Source organism: Hetaerina americana, unplaced genomic scaffold (genome assembly GCF_022747635.1).
Source record: "Hetaerina americana unplaced genomic scaffold, ioHetAmer1.1.p SCAF_13, whole genome shotgun sequence".
In the NCBI taxonomy this organism is placed as follows: domain Eukaryota; kingdom Metazoa; phylum Arthropoda; class Insecta; order Odonata; family Calopterygidae; genus Hetaerina; species Hetaerina americana.
In genome coordinates this window covers 5,357,960-5,376,378 of record NW_027286403.1, presented here as the reverse complement: position 1 = coordinate 5,376,378, position 18,419 = coordinate 5,357,960, and the positions used below count along the sequence as shown (strand labels likewise).

At 33.8% G+C, this 18,419-nt stretch overlaps 1 protein-coding gene and 1 long non-coding RNA gene across 4 annotated transcripts in view; one reads left to right on the top strand and one right to left on the bottom strand.

Annotated features, from left to right (window-relative positions):
* The window catches only part of LOC139686114 (uncharacterized), a 61,475-nt gene extending 59,062 nt beyond the window's left edge, over positions 1 to 2,413 (bottom strand). Inside the window, exons 1-2 of the long non-coding RNA XR_011700299.1 lie at positions 2,342 to 2,413; positions 1,498 to 1,583 (exon numbers count right to left, since the gene is read on the bottom strand). This is a non-coding gene — a long non-coding RNA (uncharacterized lncRNA). The remainder of the gene's footprint in view (positions 1 to 1,497; positions 1,584 to 2,341) is intronic.
* A 483-nt stretch (positions 2,414 to 2,896) lies between these two features.
* Positions 2,897 to 18,419, top strand: part of LOC139686058 (platelet binding protein GspB-like) — a 70,333-nt gene continuing 54,810 nt past the window's right edge. Inside the window, exons 1-4 of one of the 3 annotated variants that reach the window (XM_071583165.1) lie at positions 2,897 to 3,034; positions 3,727 to 4,187; positions 6,807 to 7,009; positions 15,370 to 15,453. In XM_071583165.1, the coding sequence (XP_071439266.1) occupies positions 6,980 to 7,009; positions 15,370 to 15,453 (114 nt within the window). In that variant the 5' untranslated portion in view covers positions 2,897 to 3,034; positions 3,727 to 4,187; positions 6,807 to 6,979. Of the gene's footprint in view, positions 3,035 to 3,726; positions 4,188 to 6,806; positions 7,010 to 15,369; positions 15,454 to 18,419 lie in introns of those variants that run through there. The other 2 variants (XM_071583168.1, XM_071583167.1) reach the window with 2 other exon arrangements.

Here is an 18,419-nt window from a genome sequence, read left to right as displayed (position 1 = left end):
CACTCCTGTTGACCCAATGTTTTGAGTCACCAGATCTTCCCAGGAAATCATAGGGAATAAATTACTGGTCCCCTTACCCTGGGAAGTGAATTTCATATGCATAAGGATTCTCACTAACACTCTAATTTCACCTTGAAACAAATTTTCATTTTGATAACTGTTTTTTGGGAAGTAGATTGAACAAAGTATTTTTGGATGGATCCTAAAAACTATTACAAATTGACATAGTCTTCAAATTGTATTAGCACTTCTAAAACAGTGAACTAAATTCGCCTAACCATCCTACGATTCCTTGGTTTTTTTACTTCCATTTATGATGCTGAATGGTGCTACTCTTTTCCTCTCTCTAACTTGCCATTCTCCTTTGTATCCCAAACACCAACACTCCATTACCAGATTAAATCCCTTCCATCTACTTATCCTGTATTCTTCAAATTTTCCTCATCAACTTCCTCCTTTCCTGTGCACTGCCTACAGTTTGCTTTGTCATCCTCTTGGGCTATCCTTTTATTTTATACCCTCACCTCAAAAGTTTTATGAACACTCATCTTTTCCCAAGGGGTGGGTTTTTGAATGACTTAATCCTATACTTTAGGTCATAGTCCTCAGCAGCTATTTCTTTGTTTTCAATTCCCTCTGCTATGACAGCTTCAAATGCTAATGTAACATCTATGACTTAACATTTCCAACTTTTGCCTGAAATTCGGTTCAAATAAGTATGTTCTACGTGGCTTAGTTTTGACCCTGACCTTTGAATAACTCCATATTGTACTCCATACCATCTTGTCATATTTTCGTATAATTTATTTTCATTTAATAACTTCACCCTAATTGTGTACCCTAAGTAAAAAATAAGACTGCAATGCGTTTACTAAATCTTGGTTACCTTAAAATCTAAACTTATATTATCCACTTCATTCATGCTACCATTTCTAATCCCACCCGTTGCTTTCTTATAATTTTCTTAACATATATCTAAAGAGTACCTAAAGAGCACCGATGATAAGGCACAAATGTAATGCACCTACTACATAATTTTAATATAAACGCTTTTTCTCGTGCTCGTTACTAAATGGTTTAACTCATCATATGTCAGTGTCCAGTTTCTTTATGCCTCACATTGGTTATCTTCTACGAGTGTTGAGTAAAATAAGAAATTAAGTGGCCTATCATATTTTTCAAGGTACAAATGTAATTTACCAACCCTTAACGAAAAGAATTATGCATTAATAGAATTTACCAATGAACCTATTTTCTAAACGAGATGAAATATTTTAAAATTATATAAACACACACACACACACACATATATATATATATGTTATAAATATTAAGAAAATGGTCAAGTCCTTTATGAGAAGTCAATAAAATATTTCAGGTGGCATTATCATAAAATCTTGGTTCACCCAGCAGTCACTGGAAATATTATCTCTACCCTGACCAAAAATACATGACGATTATTTCATTTAAAATTAGAACTTAAGCTACTTAGCTCACAATTCATCGTTGATATCTGAGTAGTAATTATGCTGTATGCATAGTAACAATGATGAGTGACAGCGGCTGGGGTAATTTTCACCCTCCTGTAAAAAGATTTTGTGTTCACATTGTGAGAATTCATTTCATTCTTTAAGAAGAATTCGTAGCTTTCAGTCCACACAAACAACCGTATAGGTATAAACGATCGAGAGTTATAAGGCGGAGACCTACTGAACGGGAAAATAAAGGTGCAATCGACTTCACTTCGGCAGCCAAACAGTTAAAGTATTTAAAAAAATCAGCGAAATGTTGCACAACGGCATCGGCGAATCTACCATGCAATTTTAGCAACAAAGACAGCTCAATCCAATGGATCATAATTTATTTTGGCAGAGTTGAAACGTGTAAATAAGAATTCTTCTTTCCTGAATTGTGAGATTAATGCTTCTGTCCGACCTCCGATGTTATTTATGATGGTAAAATAATAAATCTATCACCACCACACACGGATCCGTTATTCTGCCAAATATGAACCCCAATTTAAAAGCTGACCCAATTATCACCATGCATTATATGCAATAATATTACCCTTAGAATTTTGGATTGTTTGTTCGGTGTTGGCTTTGCGTTACAGCAGCATTGTATCTCGATTAAATGACTTGAAGATTGTAACCGTAATATCGCGTAGCAAAAAATAATAACAATGCGATAATTTCTGCCTCGTAGAAAATATCTGTAATTCTGATTGAATGATAAAGCTACAGAAATAGGATCTCTTACGGTGACATTGAGGCATATGCCACTTTTTACTTATGTTATGAGGCATTCAGTTACTTCGGAATATTTCTTTAATAACACTTACGTTTGAACAAAGTAACGCTGAGAAAATATCTTGTTTTTACTTTAAAATGCGGGCATCTTTGGCGAAAGAATTCCTACCCCCGTAACTAAAGATAAGAAACGAGGGAATGCGAGACAGGAGAAAGGAATAAATTACAAAAAAGTACCACCAGTTTTGGCTATCTTCCATTCAATAAATTGCATTAAATTAAATTCACCTTCAATATTCTACGAATATTGTTCCTGGTATAGCTACATTAAAAAACGTACAGATATTTCTATTCACTTCATCATGAATTCAAAACATCGCACAGCCGAATATAAATGACTCATTAGGACATTTAAATAAAAGGGTTACCCGATGATGCCATTAGCGATGCCTTTTAAATGACGGGACTAATATATAATCAACACTGACGAAATAATAATGCCATGAATAAAGGATTTAATTACGGCAAAAAATGAACTGTTTATTAATTTATTCCAAACGGCATTGGGGACTCGTCATTTGACATTACTATCCTATATTTTTAGGCATGAAACAGTCCCTTACTTTGACTCCTCTAGTGACCTCTAAGCCAATCGTACATGGCGGTACTGCGTGGTTGGTTGTTGGTTAAAGATGTCGGCCCGAGAAGGAAGAGAAGGTACTCTCGGAAACTGTTTAAACAACGTCGATGCAGTGGAAATAGGGATTGTATATTTTCTTCTTAAGGTAATATAGAATATAAGAAACATGATTTTCAAACCAATGTACATAATTATGAATGGCTAAGATCATTTCTTCTTCTGTGATAACATCAACCGTACGCGTAACAATCCGCCATGTTCTGTTACATAAAGGTCTTAAAAGTTATTTTGTTTCTGTTTTATTATGTGCAATTATGAAAAACTTGTGGCCTCTCGTTCGCCCAAAATTTTCGCATGAATGTGTTACTGTAAAGGGTGTTTAAAGTCTTGTAGTGTGTGCGGATACACTGCCGTGAGGGTTACGCGTAAACGTTCTCTGCCATGTATTCCGTGCCGATGCTGGTTGAAATCGAAAAAAATTGCTTTTGTTTCCACCGAGGTATTTCACATCAGCCTGATAACGACTGGATAAAGTTTAACTTGCATGCCTGGTCAGGCCGCCTAACATCGTCAACAACATTGACTCACCGCTTTGCATCTATTCTTGTTGTATATTGTATGTTTATTTGATCATGTGTTGACATAATATAGGTGTTGTTTCAATGGATACTGACTTGCATTTTTGGCAGTTATCAAAATAATATTGAATCGTTGTCTCGATTATATTACGGGCATTTGTTGAACGTTGATTTGTTATTGTTTCCGAAATTTACGTGCCTATTTCTTACTAGGCTTAGCGGCCGTTTCCTGTTAGCCAATTTCATTTCTGTTTTACAGGACGTTATGGACATCTCCTTGCTCCGTGGTAATATAATGTCTTGCACCTTGGGGCGAACTTAGTAGTTGGAGATGTTCATTATCATCCTTTCACTTAAGACGATCAGAAAAGTTTGGCATTTAAATGTTTAGATTCAGCTGTGGTCCCTTCTTCTCAACTACAATATTCAGCAGTTAATTAAGCTTCTTGGTTACCTACTGCATTTAATTGACTTAGTTGTGAAGTGTTCAGGTGGTGTTCCTTTTCAAAGTATGAGCAAGATTGAGATGTTGCACATATTGTAACAAAAGTGCTGTGGTCTGTGCTAGTTACCACAAGTGAATATCGGAAATACTAAGATTTTTAATGGTTGAGGTGCTGAGAACAGTGGGTGAACGTCGGTTTTCATGTGGATGCGATTCAAAAGGATTATTGTGCTTCAAAAATTTCATCGCATTCATGGATCCTGCAAAAAGTTAAGGTAAATTTTAACTACTTTATTATAAAAAGTTGATCGTGATTGGCAAGTGTTTATTTCCACTTTCGCTCTCAGCGCCTTAAGGTGTGTTGAAGTTTTGGATTGAGTGACCGTACGAACTTATTTAAAATGCACCCGTTTTACTAGTTGATTGGTTGACTGAATGACAGCGGTGATATCTATGGCGCTTAGTTGTGTATACTTCATGACCCTTTTCATTAAATGCCACGGGTTCGCTGTGCATCCCGACAGTTATTGTTAAGCTATTCTGCCAGTTTTTGTAATGCTCTTCTACCAATTTTTTCTCAGCAGTTTGAACTAAATAGATTGAAATGTTTAAATGTTATAGCTTTTGTATGCGTTTATTCATTTACCATGTTCGCAGAAAATATTGGAATTTGATAAGATGATGTAATTCGTTCGTACTCGTGTACCCGTTATATTCTATTTTGCACGAATATATTATCCTAACCTTTTAAATAGCCGGTTTTAGTTGGTCTTAGGAGGTGACATTCGGTTGATTTTGCTATTAAGCAAATGTGTTAAGCCTCCAAGATATTCTTATGCCAATCGTTCGTTCGGTGTGAGTACCTCTGAAAATGTGACTAATTTTTAGTCTGGTTAATGTATGTTTCGCTTGCCTACATGCTATGCATATTTTTTCTATTTCGACCTCACCTATTTTTATTGCGTTCTTTTGAAGTGGTTGCCATGAGCTTATATATTAGTTCCTTCGTTGTTGATGGTCACCGTAATATGTTTGTCATTTTTGATCGATTATGGGAAGAGATCACAAATATTTTATGTAATGCTTACTAGAGACACCTTGCTATTTACCTTTGTTCTGTTTTAAATGTTTCATAAAGACTCCCTTAATGGGAAAAATACGTTGAGTTGATACAGAAGATATGTGATGAATTCGGAAAATTGTTAAGGATATTTATGTGACATTGTTTTGAGGGAGACATTGTTTGACGTTGACTTTTGGAGATTTTCTTTTGGAGATTGCTTTTGGAGGTTATCTCCTTTTCGAGAAACATCGTTGAGTTGATGCAAAAGACATGCTTTGATGACTTTGGAGAAATGTTTAGGATATTTGTGACATAGTTTTGATGCAGATATTGTTTGACATTGACATTGGTTTTATCCTTCTGGAAACAAAAATATTTTGAGTTGATACGAAGACACGATTTGATGAATTTGGATTTGGAATGCAGACATTGTCTGACATGGACTTATTGAATTTTTTTCCCTGACTTGAAGTTATTAATATTGGCTGTTCAAATGACATTTTTTGATCATATGTAGTACTTTATTGACTTGCATGCTGATTTATGTTTCTCCTAATGTTAGTGCTATTTTTCACGCTTTGAATTTATACGTGCCTACGACCTACCGAATCAATTTATTAATTGTACAGAAGTTCTGTTGTATTATAAACAATCGTCCACGAATATAGGCAGTGTGTTACCTAAGACATTTATTGTTGCAATTTTTTGTTTGAATATCTTTCTTTTAAGACTAATATATGTTCCTAAAATAAAAGGTATAAAAATGTTTATGTTATTGGCTGTTGTTGCTCAAATCTTTTCAGATTTCGAAAAATATTTATGCTTGTAGATTTCATGTTTTTTAGCATGGTTTTGTTTTTTGTCTGTAGATAAATGTAGATGATTTTTAGGGTAATTTGAAAATTCATTTGCGTATAATGAAGAAGAATATTTAAATGAAGAAAATAAAGTCAGCATGCTAAATAGTCTATGCTATAGTATTCATTTTTACAGCAGTGTCCGTTGGCTTAATGCATTAACGTGACAGGATGAAAACGTAAACACAAAATTGTATATACTCCTTTTAAATAATTGGAGTATGAATTCAACATTAGAAAACTGAAATGTCGCTGTATATTGGAAAATAGCTAGCGAAATCTTTTCTTTGACAAAAAGAAATACTTTTTTGAGTATTTCCTGTTTTGTCCAATTATGGAAAAAAAACCTTGATGGTTAAATGAAATCTTACATATAATCCCGAAACAATTTCACCAGGTTAATGCATTTAAAAGGTACTTTTAAGGTCCATTATTAAAGATATTGAGGTATTTTTTTAAGGCTATTTAAAAGAATAATAAGGCCTTCACACTTTGCCGCAATGCATTTAAGCGGCATATAACAAAAACCCTTGAATGGCAAGAATCTGCAACCTTCCATTTGAGCAGAAGGGGGCTTGCAAAATTGACAGTTACATTTTGTGACTATGGTCACTATTCAATCATTACAATTAGATTCATGCATTTGTGGTTGAAATTACTCACAAGCAGGAATCGGCATCACATTTGCAAATTTATATTTTTGCTTGTGTGGTGGTATGCACCACTCAATATAAGCTCCATGTCAAAATGAGGTCAACCAGCATCTACTTATTATTTTCCTTGCAATTTCGATTTCTGTAGTGAGTTGGTCTACGCTGTCTAAAATCAGTGGATCAATGGTTGGCACTCAACCTTGTTAAATCAATCTGGTATATTATTCTCCTGTTACAATTATATCAGAAATACTGGGCGTACTTAGTAATTAGTTTTAGGGGTAGCTTTTGGAGATGTGAAGTTATTAATTTTTTCCTTAGTGCATGCAGACAACATTCGCCTGATTAAAAAAAAGATAACAGTTTTTTGAAACTGGCCTGTAAAATTTCTTCTTGTGTGCTGGATTGGATTTGAATTGAAGAGAAGTGGGCCATATGCTGGCAACTGCCACTGATGTGACTGTGTCTCCAACTATAACATTGGTACAACCTGAATGTCGTCCCTGTACTCCGTCCAGACCACGGTGAGAGACATTTGCATTTAAGCATGTGTTTACGTTGCCTATTCTCATTATGCTACGCCACAGAGGAAGATACAACAATAGAGCATGCACGCATTTTATGAACGCTGTGCACATAACCTACTAACATTGTTATATTGTGCTATATAACTTTCTCATTTTGGTGTTACTTGGGTGTTTATACCACCTTGTTTTCACTGTGCTGATTCCTGCTTAATGGTGGTCTTTAAATGTTTATTTCTATTATGTTTCAGAAGCACATCTTGCTGCATTAACTCTTATTATTATTTGGTGTATTAATTTATGTTATTAGTGAAGTTTTTGGGTTTTGTTATTGTTTTTGTATGAAATACTAATGAAAAGATACTTGTAATTCCAAATTGTAACCATACTAATATGTCAGTGGATGGCTGTGAGCCAGAACGAATTGTACTGTATAATATTATGTCAGTGCCCCCTAAGCTTAAGGTTCTTAAGTGAAAGCACTGATTCACTTCTATTTTTGTGGAGTTTCCTTCAAGCGCTTTTGGTGAAATGCCTTTCATTAGTAATGTTTATCTGCACATGAATTCTTCTTTGATCGAAATTTTGTAAATCACTTGACTTGCTTGAGTCAAACAGGCACCAAACACTGAGTAATAGACAGATCTACATGGAAATTGGTGTGTTTCTTCAAGAGATGTTACTAATTGAAAATAATTTTAATATGCACCATTGGTGCCATCTCTCTTGCAGACTGTTCTAACTAGCCTTGTAGTTCAGTTTTCTTAGCTTATTTTTAAGCATTTTTTTGAAGTTAGATTAACCCAAGGGGTGGTTTTACTGATCATACAGGAGCATAATGTTTAACATTGGAGAGTAGGATGGGTGTCATATATTATCAATAATAATGTCCTTGTCTTTTGTCAGGTATGCAAACTTTATGAGCATCTAGTGTTTTGCCTCTATTTTCATTATAATATCAGGTAAAAAATTGGCATAGAAGATTTTTTGCCGAGTTAGAAGTATCATTGTTTTTCTGTATAAAATGTTTATGTTTGCAATCCCTTACTTCTAAATTCCTCCCATTTTGATGGATGTTCATGGTGGCATATGATGTATACTGCAGTTCTTAGCTTTCTTTCCCTAATACCTTTGGCATTGTTCAATAATGATAATTAGTTTTGTTGCATAAAAATCAGATATGTAATTGTGTTTTTGAAATAATTAATGTATGTTTTGCAATAATCTCCTAATTGGCTTGGGTAAATAAGCATTTTCTGCTTCTAAAACTTATAATAATTGCAGCAACAGCTGAAAGAGAAAAGCACCAATGAAATAATTTCCACTTCTGTTCCGCAATGGCTTCCCTGAGTTCCCCCAAATGAGTCCCTAGAGATAGAATGACTAATTGGAGGTAGGCACTGGCTCACTGGAACAGGAATTTTTAGGGCCGAGTAGGGGCAAAGTGGCAAACTGGTCATGAAACAGTCAATCCCTGAGGAATTCAAGGAAATCTTAGTAAATACTTCTGCCAACTATCTGAGTGCCCTGTTAAAAACTGGAGATAGGCTGCAGTTAATAATAGCAGCAAATCTACAGTTATCTCAAATGAGCATCTAGCATATCTCATCTCAGAGGAGAATATTCCGAAGCCTCTTCGAAAGGGAAAGAATTATATCCTGCTCCTGCCTATTATGCAGGAATTGTGTCCTTAAGTGAACATAAGCACTTTCTCTAAGAATAATTAGCAATGCACCCCATTAATATTTTTCTATAAATATCACTATAAATTGAGAAATGTGTGTTAATATTATTATATAAATATTTCTATTTAGTTAGAAATATTTTTTTCATAATAAATTTTTGTTAAAAATCTTATGCTTTTTAGTAGCAGATATGATAGGTACTGATACATTAACTCAACAAATTGAAGTAGAAGATATAAATAGTAAAACCCTGAAGAAATTAATAGCTAATGTATTTGTATTAGGTATTATATGGAGACTGTCTTAAAGTTTCCAAAGTGAATCTAGTAGGTGAGAAGCATATAAAAGGTTTATATTAGTTTCAAAATGTGTCCCCTGAAATTTAGTGTAAATGGAGGAATTATATTTCATCATAATATTTTTGCGAACATTTCTAAGATTCCTAACCCAAGTAGGTTAATCTCAATCTTGAAAGAGAAAAGGTGATAAATCTTCAAAAAGAAAACATCCAGTTTTTTAAACTCAGTATTATAAAATATGAGTGAGATTTGATACAATGGGAAGGTATGTGAATAAGTGACGTATAAGTGAAGTATAAGTGAAGTAGTTTGTCCATATTTCAACCCAAGTTTCAAAGTGGCTTGCAATGGGGGAAAAGTTTGTTAGTTTATCAGCGTTAAATTATGCATCATAAATGAAAGGAAAAATTCACATCTGTGATTTGGCTTGTCTAATTCTGCAGTCTTTGCCATTTTTTTCCTGTAAAAAAAGGCTTATTGTGCCATTGGGTATTACTGACAGAACACTCTTAGAAACATAAATGACATTGTCTCGCATAACAGATGGCTCTGTCGTTAGATGAATTGAGTTTCATGGATTTCACCTTTGCTCTCCACCATCATGTTCGTATTTCTTAAAGTCCATTGACTCATAAAGAGAGCCTTCAGCTCATAACACTTTATGGTTGGTCATTCTAATGTGTACTGCATTGATGGCATCGGTCGTTGAAAAAAATACCGAATCAATGGTAGAATTCTATTGCCTGGAGAGCCATTTTTTTTAAAGAAGAATTAAGTAACTGAGGTACATGAATTTCTTGAAAGATTTTCAGGGTGTATTTACTTAATTAACAGGGAGTAGCTTATAAAATGTACATACATCATAAGGTGATTTCCTTGTGCATGCCTAGTAAACTTGACTGAGGTAACTAATATTATTAATATGAAGATTCACAGATTGTTTAAGGCATGTCAAACAAGTTATTGAATGCCAAAGGAACTTATTTCAGCCGAAAATATGTTTTCTTACTGTCCAGTGTATTTTTTTAGAATAGATAAATTCAAAATCAAGTGGGAAGTTAACTTATGACAATTTTCCCTTTCTTATAAGTTAGCTAAGTTATTTGACTTGACTTAGTTTGCCTGATCAACATATCTTGGCTCTTTAAAGGACGAGAATGGTCAAAGTAAATTGAGCATCAAGACACTCAGCATCCAAACTCAAAACCTCATACTTTATTATTTCCTCTGAAAGTAATCTTTCAAATAGTATTGAATGACTTAAGAAATTGGTACATGTCCATTTATCTAAATACTGAGTACTTTGCCATGTGATTTCATCCATCAAAATGCGTATGGTGTAAACCTAAATCATGTAGTCATAGTGAAATATATGACTTACTTAAGTTCATTTAAATTTATTTATTGCAATTGATAATTTTATATACTGATTTGTGAATTACACACGCCGTTGGGCTTAGTACTGGGTGAACTTCGGGTTGATTACTGGGTTTATAGTTTTTTTTCAATTCAAGTAATCAAAGTAATGCAGAGCTTATGTCAGATTGGTACCAATCATTTCAGGATCATATTTTAGTGTTGTGGTAAATGGGAAATATGTGTTCCTGGTGTTCGAAATTAACTTAAGCTAACTTAACTAATTGGTACAATGTTTTGATGTATATATCGTATTTGGTGGCCTATGGGATGCTTCCTTTTTTTTTCAAAAATATGGTGAAAACAATCAATGGTCGATGTTCGGTACTGAATATTTTTACCGCATATGTTTGGTACTCTGTATTTTGCCTCCATTAAATTAACTTACATGATATTTATTATTCAATTCAAGAATTTTGTGGTCAGGGATTGTTATTATTAAGCTCATCACTCTTTATGTTGTGTGAATATCGTGTTGCACACTTTGATGTATGTATCGTATTTGCTGGCCTATGGGATGCTCCTTTTTTTTCAAAAATATGGTGAAAATAGCCAATGTTGATGTTTGATACTGAATGTTATTTTGCAGAAAGAGATGCAAACGAGATATCAAATGATCTTGATCATATTTTATCAGGACTGATCATAGCAAAACAGCATATGCTATTCTTCATGACTGGCATTATTTGTTTTGCAAAATTACACTAATAAATGTGGCAACAGGAGACAAGATTAAGCTGTAGAAATAGTTGAACACTGAAGCAGTAAACATCAGATCCAATATTCTATTCTTCTGATTTTTTTGCAGTTAATACATAAAAATTGTCATATGAGAAAATATTTTCTGAAGATTTGATCTGTAGGTTAGATGTGAAAAATTGAAATGTGAGAAAATCATTAGAATCATGATAAAGATGAAATGCATTAAATTGCAAAACTGTAAAGTTTGATGAAAATATTGAGTCTGAGGTAACTTGATTGAAATTAGAAAGGCAAAATATCAAGCAGATAATGTTGTTATAAATTCTATTGTAAGGCTGTATGATAGTGTTGTGGCTAATCAGAGAAAAGGGAAAGCTAGAGATTCTTAACTGTGACCCTTGATTAATCCGTACTGCTGGTTTTCATGTGGAGGTTTAGTGGAGACAGGTGTGTCCCCTCTTCACATCCAAGAGGTGATAATGAATTGCAGAGTGCCTAATAGCAAAGCATCACTGTATGCATTTAGATAAAAGTTCTTATGGTTTTCATGTTCATAGTACTTCAAATGCATTCTCAGAAATTGTAAGCGGTTTGTTTGGCGAGTCCTTAGGAAAAAATAGTAAAACGAATTATTTTTGGTACAAATTTTAAATTTTCAATATAATCTCCTTTAGCTTGAAAAACTTTTCCCAGCATTTCTTCAGTTTTTTTAGTCATCCAAAAAGTGGGATTTTGGAAGATCCTTAAAAAAGGCAGCTGGTTGGTGGTAGTCTCCTTGTCCAACGTTTGTTTACTGCTGAGAGAGAATTTTTTCAAGATTGGAAGTAAAAAGTCACTGGGGGCCAAGTTGGTGGATTTAGTAGATGTTGTAATAAATTGACTTAAATTCCATAATTTTCATCATTGCCACTGAAGAGGCATGCATTTTCTTGTTGGAAGATCACTTTTGCTTTGCCAAATGAAGGCATTTTCTCAAACAACCATTGCTGTAAAGAGATATAATACTCTCCCTTTACTTTTTGTCCTTTTGTAACCAATGTAGTTGATTCCTGCTGCGTGCATCTCGAAAAAACTGGCCATCACCTTGTTAGCCGATTTCACTGTAATTGCCATATTGGAAGCCGAAAATTGAAAACACTGTACCCTGTGATATGCCCGCTGCCTAAAGTATTTTGCAAACTTTGATCGGTGGATCACCCATAAACATATTGTGGATTTGGTCAATCATTTTGGAGGAATTCACTTCCACTGAGCGTCCTAAAAGATGTCCATCATTTGTGGATATATGGCCATGTTTAAACCCAATTGTAAACAGTCACAAGCAGAGGAGCAGATGTGCCATGAATTTCATCCAATACGGCTTTCAATTCTTTTGATGATTAACTTTTTAAATGGAAATGTTAATAACCGCATGAAACTAATTCTTTTTTCATGTTTACAAATAAACAAAAGTTTGTTGCTGCAATCAACTATAAAAATGAAACCATGTGATCGAAATAACTGAAACTTAAATTAGCAGTCTAGTGAGAGATAAGGATTACTAAAGACAAACCTTTACCATTAAGTGCCATCTCTTGGAAGTTCTAAGGACTTCTTGAACGACCCCTGTAAAAAAAGGATGTTTGATTGCATGCAGTTAAGATCCCTTATGGTATCACTCCGATTGAAGCAATTTTTTTGAATTAGTAATCCCATTCTTCCTGTGATTTTTTATCCAGTTCTAAACATTTTCTCTAAGGTTTGACCTTTTAGGAACACATTAATGTGTACATTTTTTATTCATATCTGCATTTACTAAATCCATCGTCTGCTTCCTCTATATGCGTGCATATTATCTCAGTTGAAGGTGGACCAAAACATCTTTCAACTGCCTTGTTACCGTGCTCCAAAGAGTAATTCACAACTTCTAAGTGTAAATGCAATACTGTTGGTCAATCTCCTCTCTTAGGATTCCATAAGTTTGTTGTCATTTTAACTTTTTATGCAACACTTAGTTTTTGTTAGTATTTGTTACTACTGAATTTTGTATTTCAAGCAACCATTTTTCTGCCTCTATGATACACTGTCAGACCAATTAAGGTTGAATGCCTATAGGCTCAAAGTTTTCTGGTAGAGGCACAATATATGTAATAAATATCAGAGAGTTGGTGACATCCCCATTAGCCCAGCAAGTGTTAAGTTTTGCAGCAGCACCACATGTGAGATGAAGCAAACATGCTACATTGTGTAAATTAAGGATTTATTTGGGAATTTTTTTATGAAGGACTTTTACAATGAAGTTTTGAAACTCTAAAGCTTGCTACTGACTCAAGACAGTGATATTATCAAATTTTCTAAAAAATTTCTAAGCCTGATTTGGGAAAGAATACTTAAAAGCAATTATTTTTCTGCTGAGTCGGCTTGAGACTTATAGACGGAAGTCAAGCGTAGGGCAGGACCGCAAGACACGGGTTGATTTTGGAGCAGAAAAGGTGCATCTTTTGGGCCAGGAAATACAGTATATAAGAGGGAACATTGACAACTTTATGAAAAACCTATGGTGAGAAACCATTGGACTCTCATTAAGCTATAATTTTCCATCTTACTAGTATAAGTAGTTGTGGATTGCAGTGAAATGTTAGATCAATTAAGTATCAAGTTTGTTAAAATGCACTGGACACAGCCTGATCTATATATAGCCAGAATAATGTATGAATTGTTGGTAGTGATAGCTGGAGCTAGTGTTCATTTAACTAGTTGCTCATCCCTATCTGATCATAAGTTAACTTAGGAGAACTTTAAATACCCTCTTTAAACAAAATCATGGCTCCCAATTTCTTTGTTCTGTATCTGCTGACAACATCCGAAACCACATAAACAGGAATTTTAAGGAAAGGCTACTTCTCATTTCAAGCCCCGTGATGAAAAAGCCATTGTTATACCCAGGTATTGCTGTAATTTTGTCCAATATTTTGTGTAGATAAGATAGGGAGGAAATTTGATTTATCTCTTATTAATTGTACAATTCATGTTTCTTATGCAGGAGCTTTGCATTTACAAGTACAAGCACCTGCACATCTAGTATGATCAACAAGTAGCCTCTGTAAATTGTGTTGAATTTACTATGTGATAAAGAAATCTTGCGGAAAAGGATTCTTTCATCATTCAGTTCTCATGAAAATTGCAATGCAAAATGAGTATTATTAGGCTTAGGCCCTCTTGTCAAAGTGAACTTTAGTGGTCGTATTTTTTATTTTATCCCTTAATTTCTCCCTTGGTTCAACATAAATAAGGTTTGTTCATTTGCATCACAGCACTTTATATAATCAATCCATGCCTTCACATTCTTGCTGTATCATACATGAGGAGGGCATTGTGAAAGCACTATTTGGTTAATGTAAATTATAGTGTTATCAATGAAGTAAAAAGTAGAACTCTATTGGCACTTCTCAGTCGACTCTCATGCATAGTCTATTAAAATTTAAAAAATCAAGTAATTTTTAAAATTAATTGTTAACATTTTTCAGTTTCATTCTTCAAATGTCATCGATATGCTAGATTTGAAGTCAAAGTCAAATTAATGTTTAAACATTCTAGCAGTATTTTATTTCATAATTTGCAGAATACTCAGAAATGCCAAGTTCCCTGTATAGTGTGATGAACCATTTTGCAGGTTGTAATGCTTAAAATGGCTATACAACCAATAGTTTAAAGATTACTGAGTGTCCATAATTCAAACTATCTGTCCATGGGTTAATAACTTTCTAAGACTTATTATATACCTGTATAGCTTTAGGCCTTGCAATTGAAATATTTGTATTGGTGTTATGTGTATTCCAGTAACATAGATGTAAATGGTATTTGTGTGTAATCTGTAACAACTGTAATGTGTGAAACAACAATAATAATGGTTCATTCTTTTTTTGTAAAATGGTCTGTGAAAATATATCTAAATATTAGATACCTTTTTTGAATTGCATTTTGATATTCTGGCATTGGGTATTATGAGCCTTTTTTTCATTCTATCAATGGAATATCAATTTAATTAAAGACCACTTTTAGCTCCCATTTGATGATGTGGCTTTCAAAACAAGAGGTTTATAAAGATAAAGTGTGATTTATAGCTCTTCCAGTTACTTTGTTGCTAACAATGTTACCAATGCCATTAATATTGTAACATGATGCCATATTCGTAGCACTATCAAATGGTTTACAAAAATTAAGTAAGGAAAAATAATAAGTGGATTATCAGAATTCTTCGATTAATATTTTGATTCAGAAGCCTCCGACTATGTCTGCTGAGAATGCATCATGTTCATCCCTTTGCATAGATGTGAGCCAAGTCCTAGGATCAACAATAAAGGTAAACCAGAAATATGTTTTGTAAATAGCACGCCGTGGTTCATATCTGATTTAAGTTCTTGGTGAAGGCGCTTGATATTTTAATTATTTGTATTGCTAAGCAAACAGATTTTTACTCATCCATCCATCACATTATTTGGGGAAGTAAAATAATTGTTCATGGGCATAATTTGTTTTTATTAATGAGTCAACATATTTTCTTTCATCATGAGTGGTGTCTATTGGTAATTCATGTGGATCTCTTTTCTTCTGGTCCATTAGCATCAGTTTCAATGAGTGACATGCAAAATGTTCCATTTATACTCCATTCTAATTAACTAGCTTTCTGGCAACTTTTATTCCTAGGTATAATTTAATCACCACATTTTATGCCACAACTGGGCATAAAAATGAAGAAGGGGCTACCCAAGTTTTGCAGTGTCCTCTTTTCAATGTTTAGATTAGAGATGATAATTGAGAACAATCCTTAGGCCTAATGCACTCGTTAAGATGATAGTGAGCCATAGGTAATGTGCTGTACAAGATGCGTGTTGAGAGTGATGTTTGGTTTCTTAGTCTTTGGAATTCTTGCCAATCTGCTTAAACCTGTACAGTACATTGTATATATGCTTGCTAGTCACACTGCAACAGAAAAAGCTAGAGCACAGTCTTGCTATAATTGGATTCTGCCCAACACTTAGCGTCTTCGTCACTTTTGCACTTAAAAAATAGTGATATTCCTTGCACAGAAATTGCCATCCTTTAGATAATTGAATGCTATTGGATGTATGCTATTTCTTAACTTTATTGATTATCAGCGCTAAATTAGTTGGGAAATTCAGAAGCTTATTTTTGTATTTAGACTGAGCATTATGCACTAGAAAGCATATGTTCCCTGAAAGAAAAATTTCAAATGCCACCATTAATTAGTAGTTTATTTGATGCATTTGCTTTTTTTAGCCCTTAAATCGAAGCAGTAAAAAGTTAGTGAAATTAATCTGGGGATTTTCTGCACAAGGATGTAGCCATTTTAGTACAGGAGAAAGGAAAGGTATGAGGACTTCCATGGCCTTGTACACACTTATCAGGCGCTCAACGTTTCAAAGATAAATTGGTGAATTTTGGAGGGATAAATTTTGTCGGCAGTTTGATTTAGTGAATCGTCATTTGAAATGAAGTGCTACAGGCTTTGAGAATCAACTTTCTTGTCTTGTATCTATTGTTGGTGCGTAAAACACTCAAGCTTGCTTTGAAAACTTCTGTTTGAAAGTTTTAATCCTAAATTTTTTCTCATTAGAAGTATAATAATCCTGCCCTTTGATTTTATTAGTTAATTTTTAATCCTTCATCTATACTGTTAGTTTGTATGTTCTGACTTTTTCTAGTCCTTTATGCTAGAGATCTACTCAAAATATCATATTTGATTGTCTTGAAAAATTGTTCTGTCTACATGCTAGATACCAGTTTTTAAAAAGCACATTTCTCTCCTAAAGTACATTCATCTGATCATCCTCTCTTTCTAATTATGCTATTTGGCAAAAGAACAGAGACTGGAATGAATGAAACATGGCATTTAAAATGCTTTGGTTAGAATCATAAGTGTGACCATATTCCTCTAGTAAAGTTATTTGAATGACATAGATACACACTTTTTTCTAATTTGGCTATCTCAAGAAGATGCACAATTCTTAATATATGTGGGTGTTTATGTGGCAGCCATATGGTGTGTGGCCCCTTATTCAAGCCTCTTACTTTAACTCACACTGGTGTAACTTGTGAGATAATGTTTTTGGTAGCTATTCACATTGTGTGTGTTTAGATTAAATTTAAATTTTGTTAAAATTTCACCTATCATGGAAATGCTCATTTGGTCCATCTTTGATTTCTGTTTCACGGTTTTACTTCTCCAACTAATGAACCAACCTCTTAACTTTCCTAGTTTACTAACCATTTGAATGCGTTTAAATTTTTATTTTGTGATCTAATGTTTATGAACACCAGGAGCCTTGATATTTTTAAAACATACCAAATATTTTTAAAAGTAGATGCAGTATTCAACTAGTTCAAGGACCATTGAATGCTTCAAGGGGAATTGAAGAATTAAACAAGAGAGCAAACTTTGGTCATTGTTGAAATTATTATTGTATTTAAGTGCAATAAGCATATATATTATGTGCTGAGTGCACATGACTGAGCCTCAGCTGAATGTGTTGAGGGTATGCCAGACCTAAAAACTGAGGATGCAGTATTCCTTCTAATGTAAATAGTTTACTTGCCGGTTAACTGGAATGGAGTTTTTCAATATTACTAATTTAAGAACAATGAGCCATCTCCAGAAGTAAGAATTTATATGTGCAAGAACCGTAAAGTGAGATACACAAAAGATTTTACGGTTAACCACTAGAAAATATGAGGAAATAATAGATAATATTATCTGTAATAGATGGATGAAATGTCAAGGATGCTGCTTCATTTAACAAATTGAAATATACCTGCTTACCATAAAGGGTTATTGTAAACGGCCATTAAAGATGGAAAAATGTATGTGCTTACTTCATTGTGGGTGTACTGCATTTTATTACTGCTAATGTAAACAGAAACATATCCCTTCACTTCTACGTCTAATGAATGTTTTCATTTTCCACATACAGCAAATGCATGAATGAGAATATTGCAAAACTATGAGCTACATAGTCCAGATATCTCATATTTTCCTATTTTCATTCATTTCCTCCCTTGCATATCCATTTAATTTGCGGATAAAAAGAATTTGAAATAGATGCCACTACATAGGCCCCTACAATTTTTCTGGGCGTTTGTGAAAACAATGAAGAAATGTTATCCTTAGCAAAAATTAAGGCTGACACAAAGTTATATTTAGACCAGGTGTAATGCCTCTTTAAAAATAAGGTTAACTTGATTTTCCTGTTAAGTTAAAAATTCAGTTTGATGACCTATAGTAAAGTTCAATATTTACTTAAATTGATC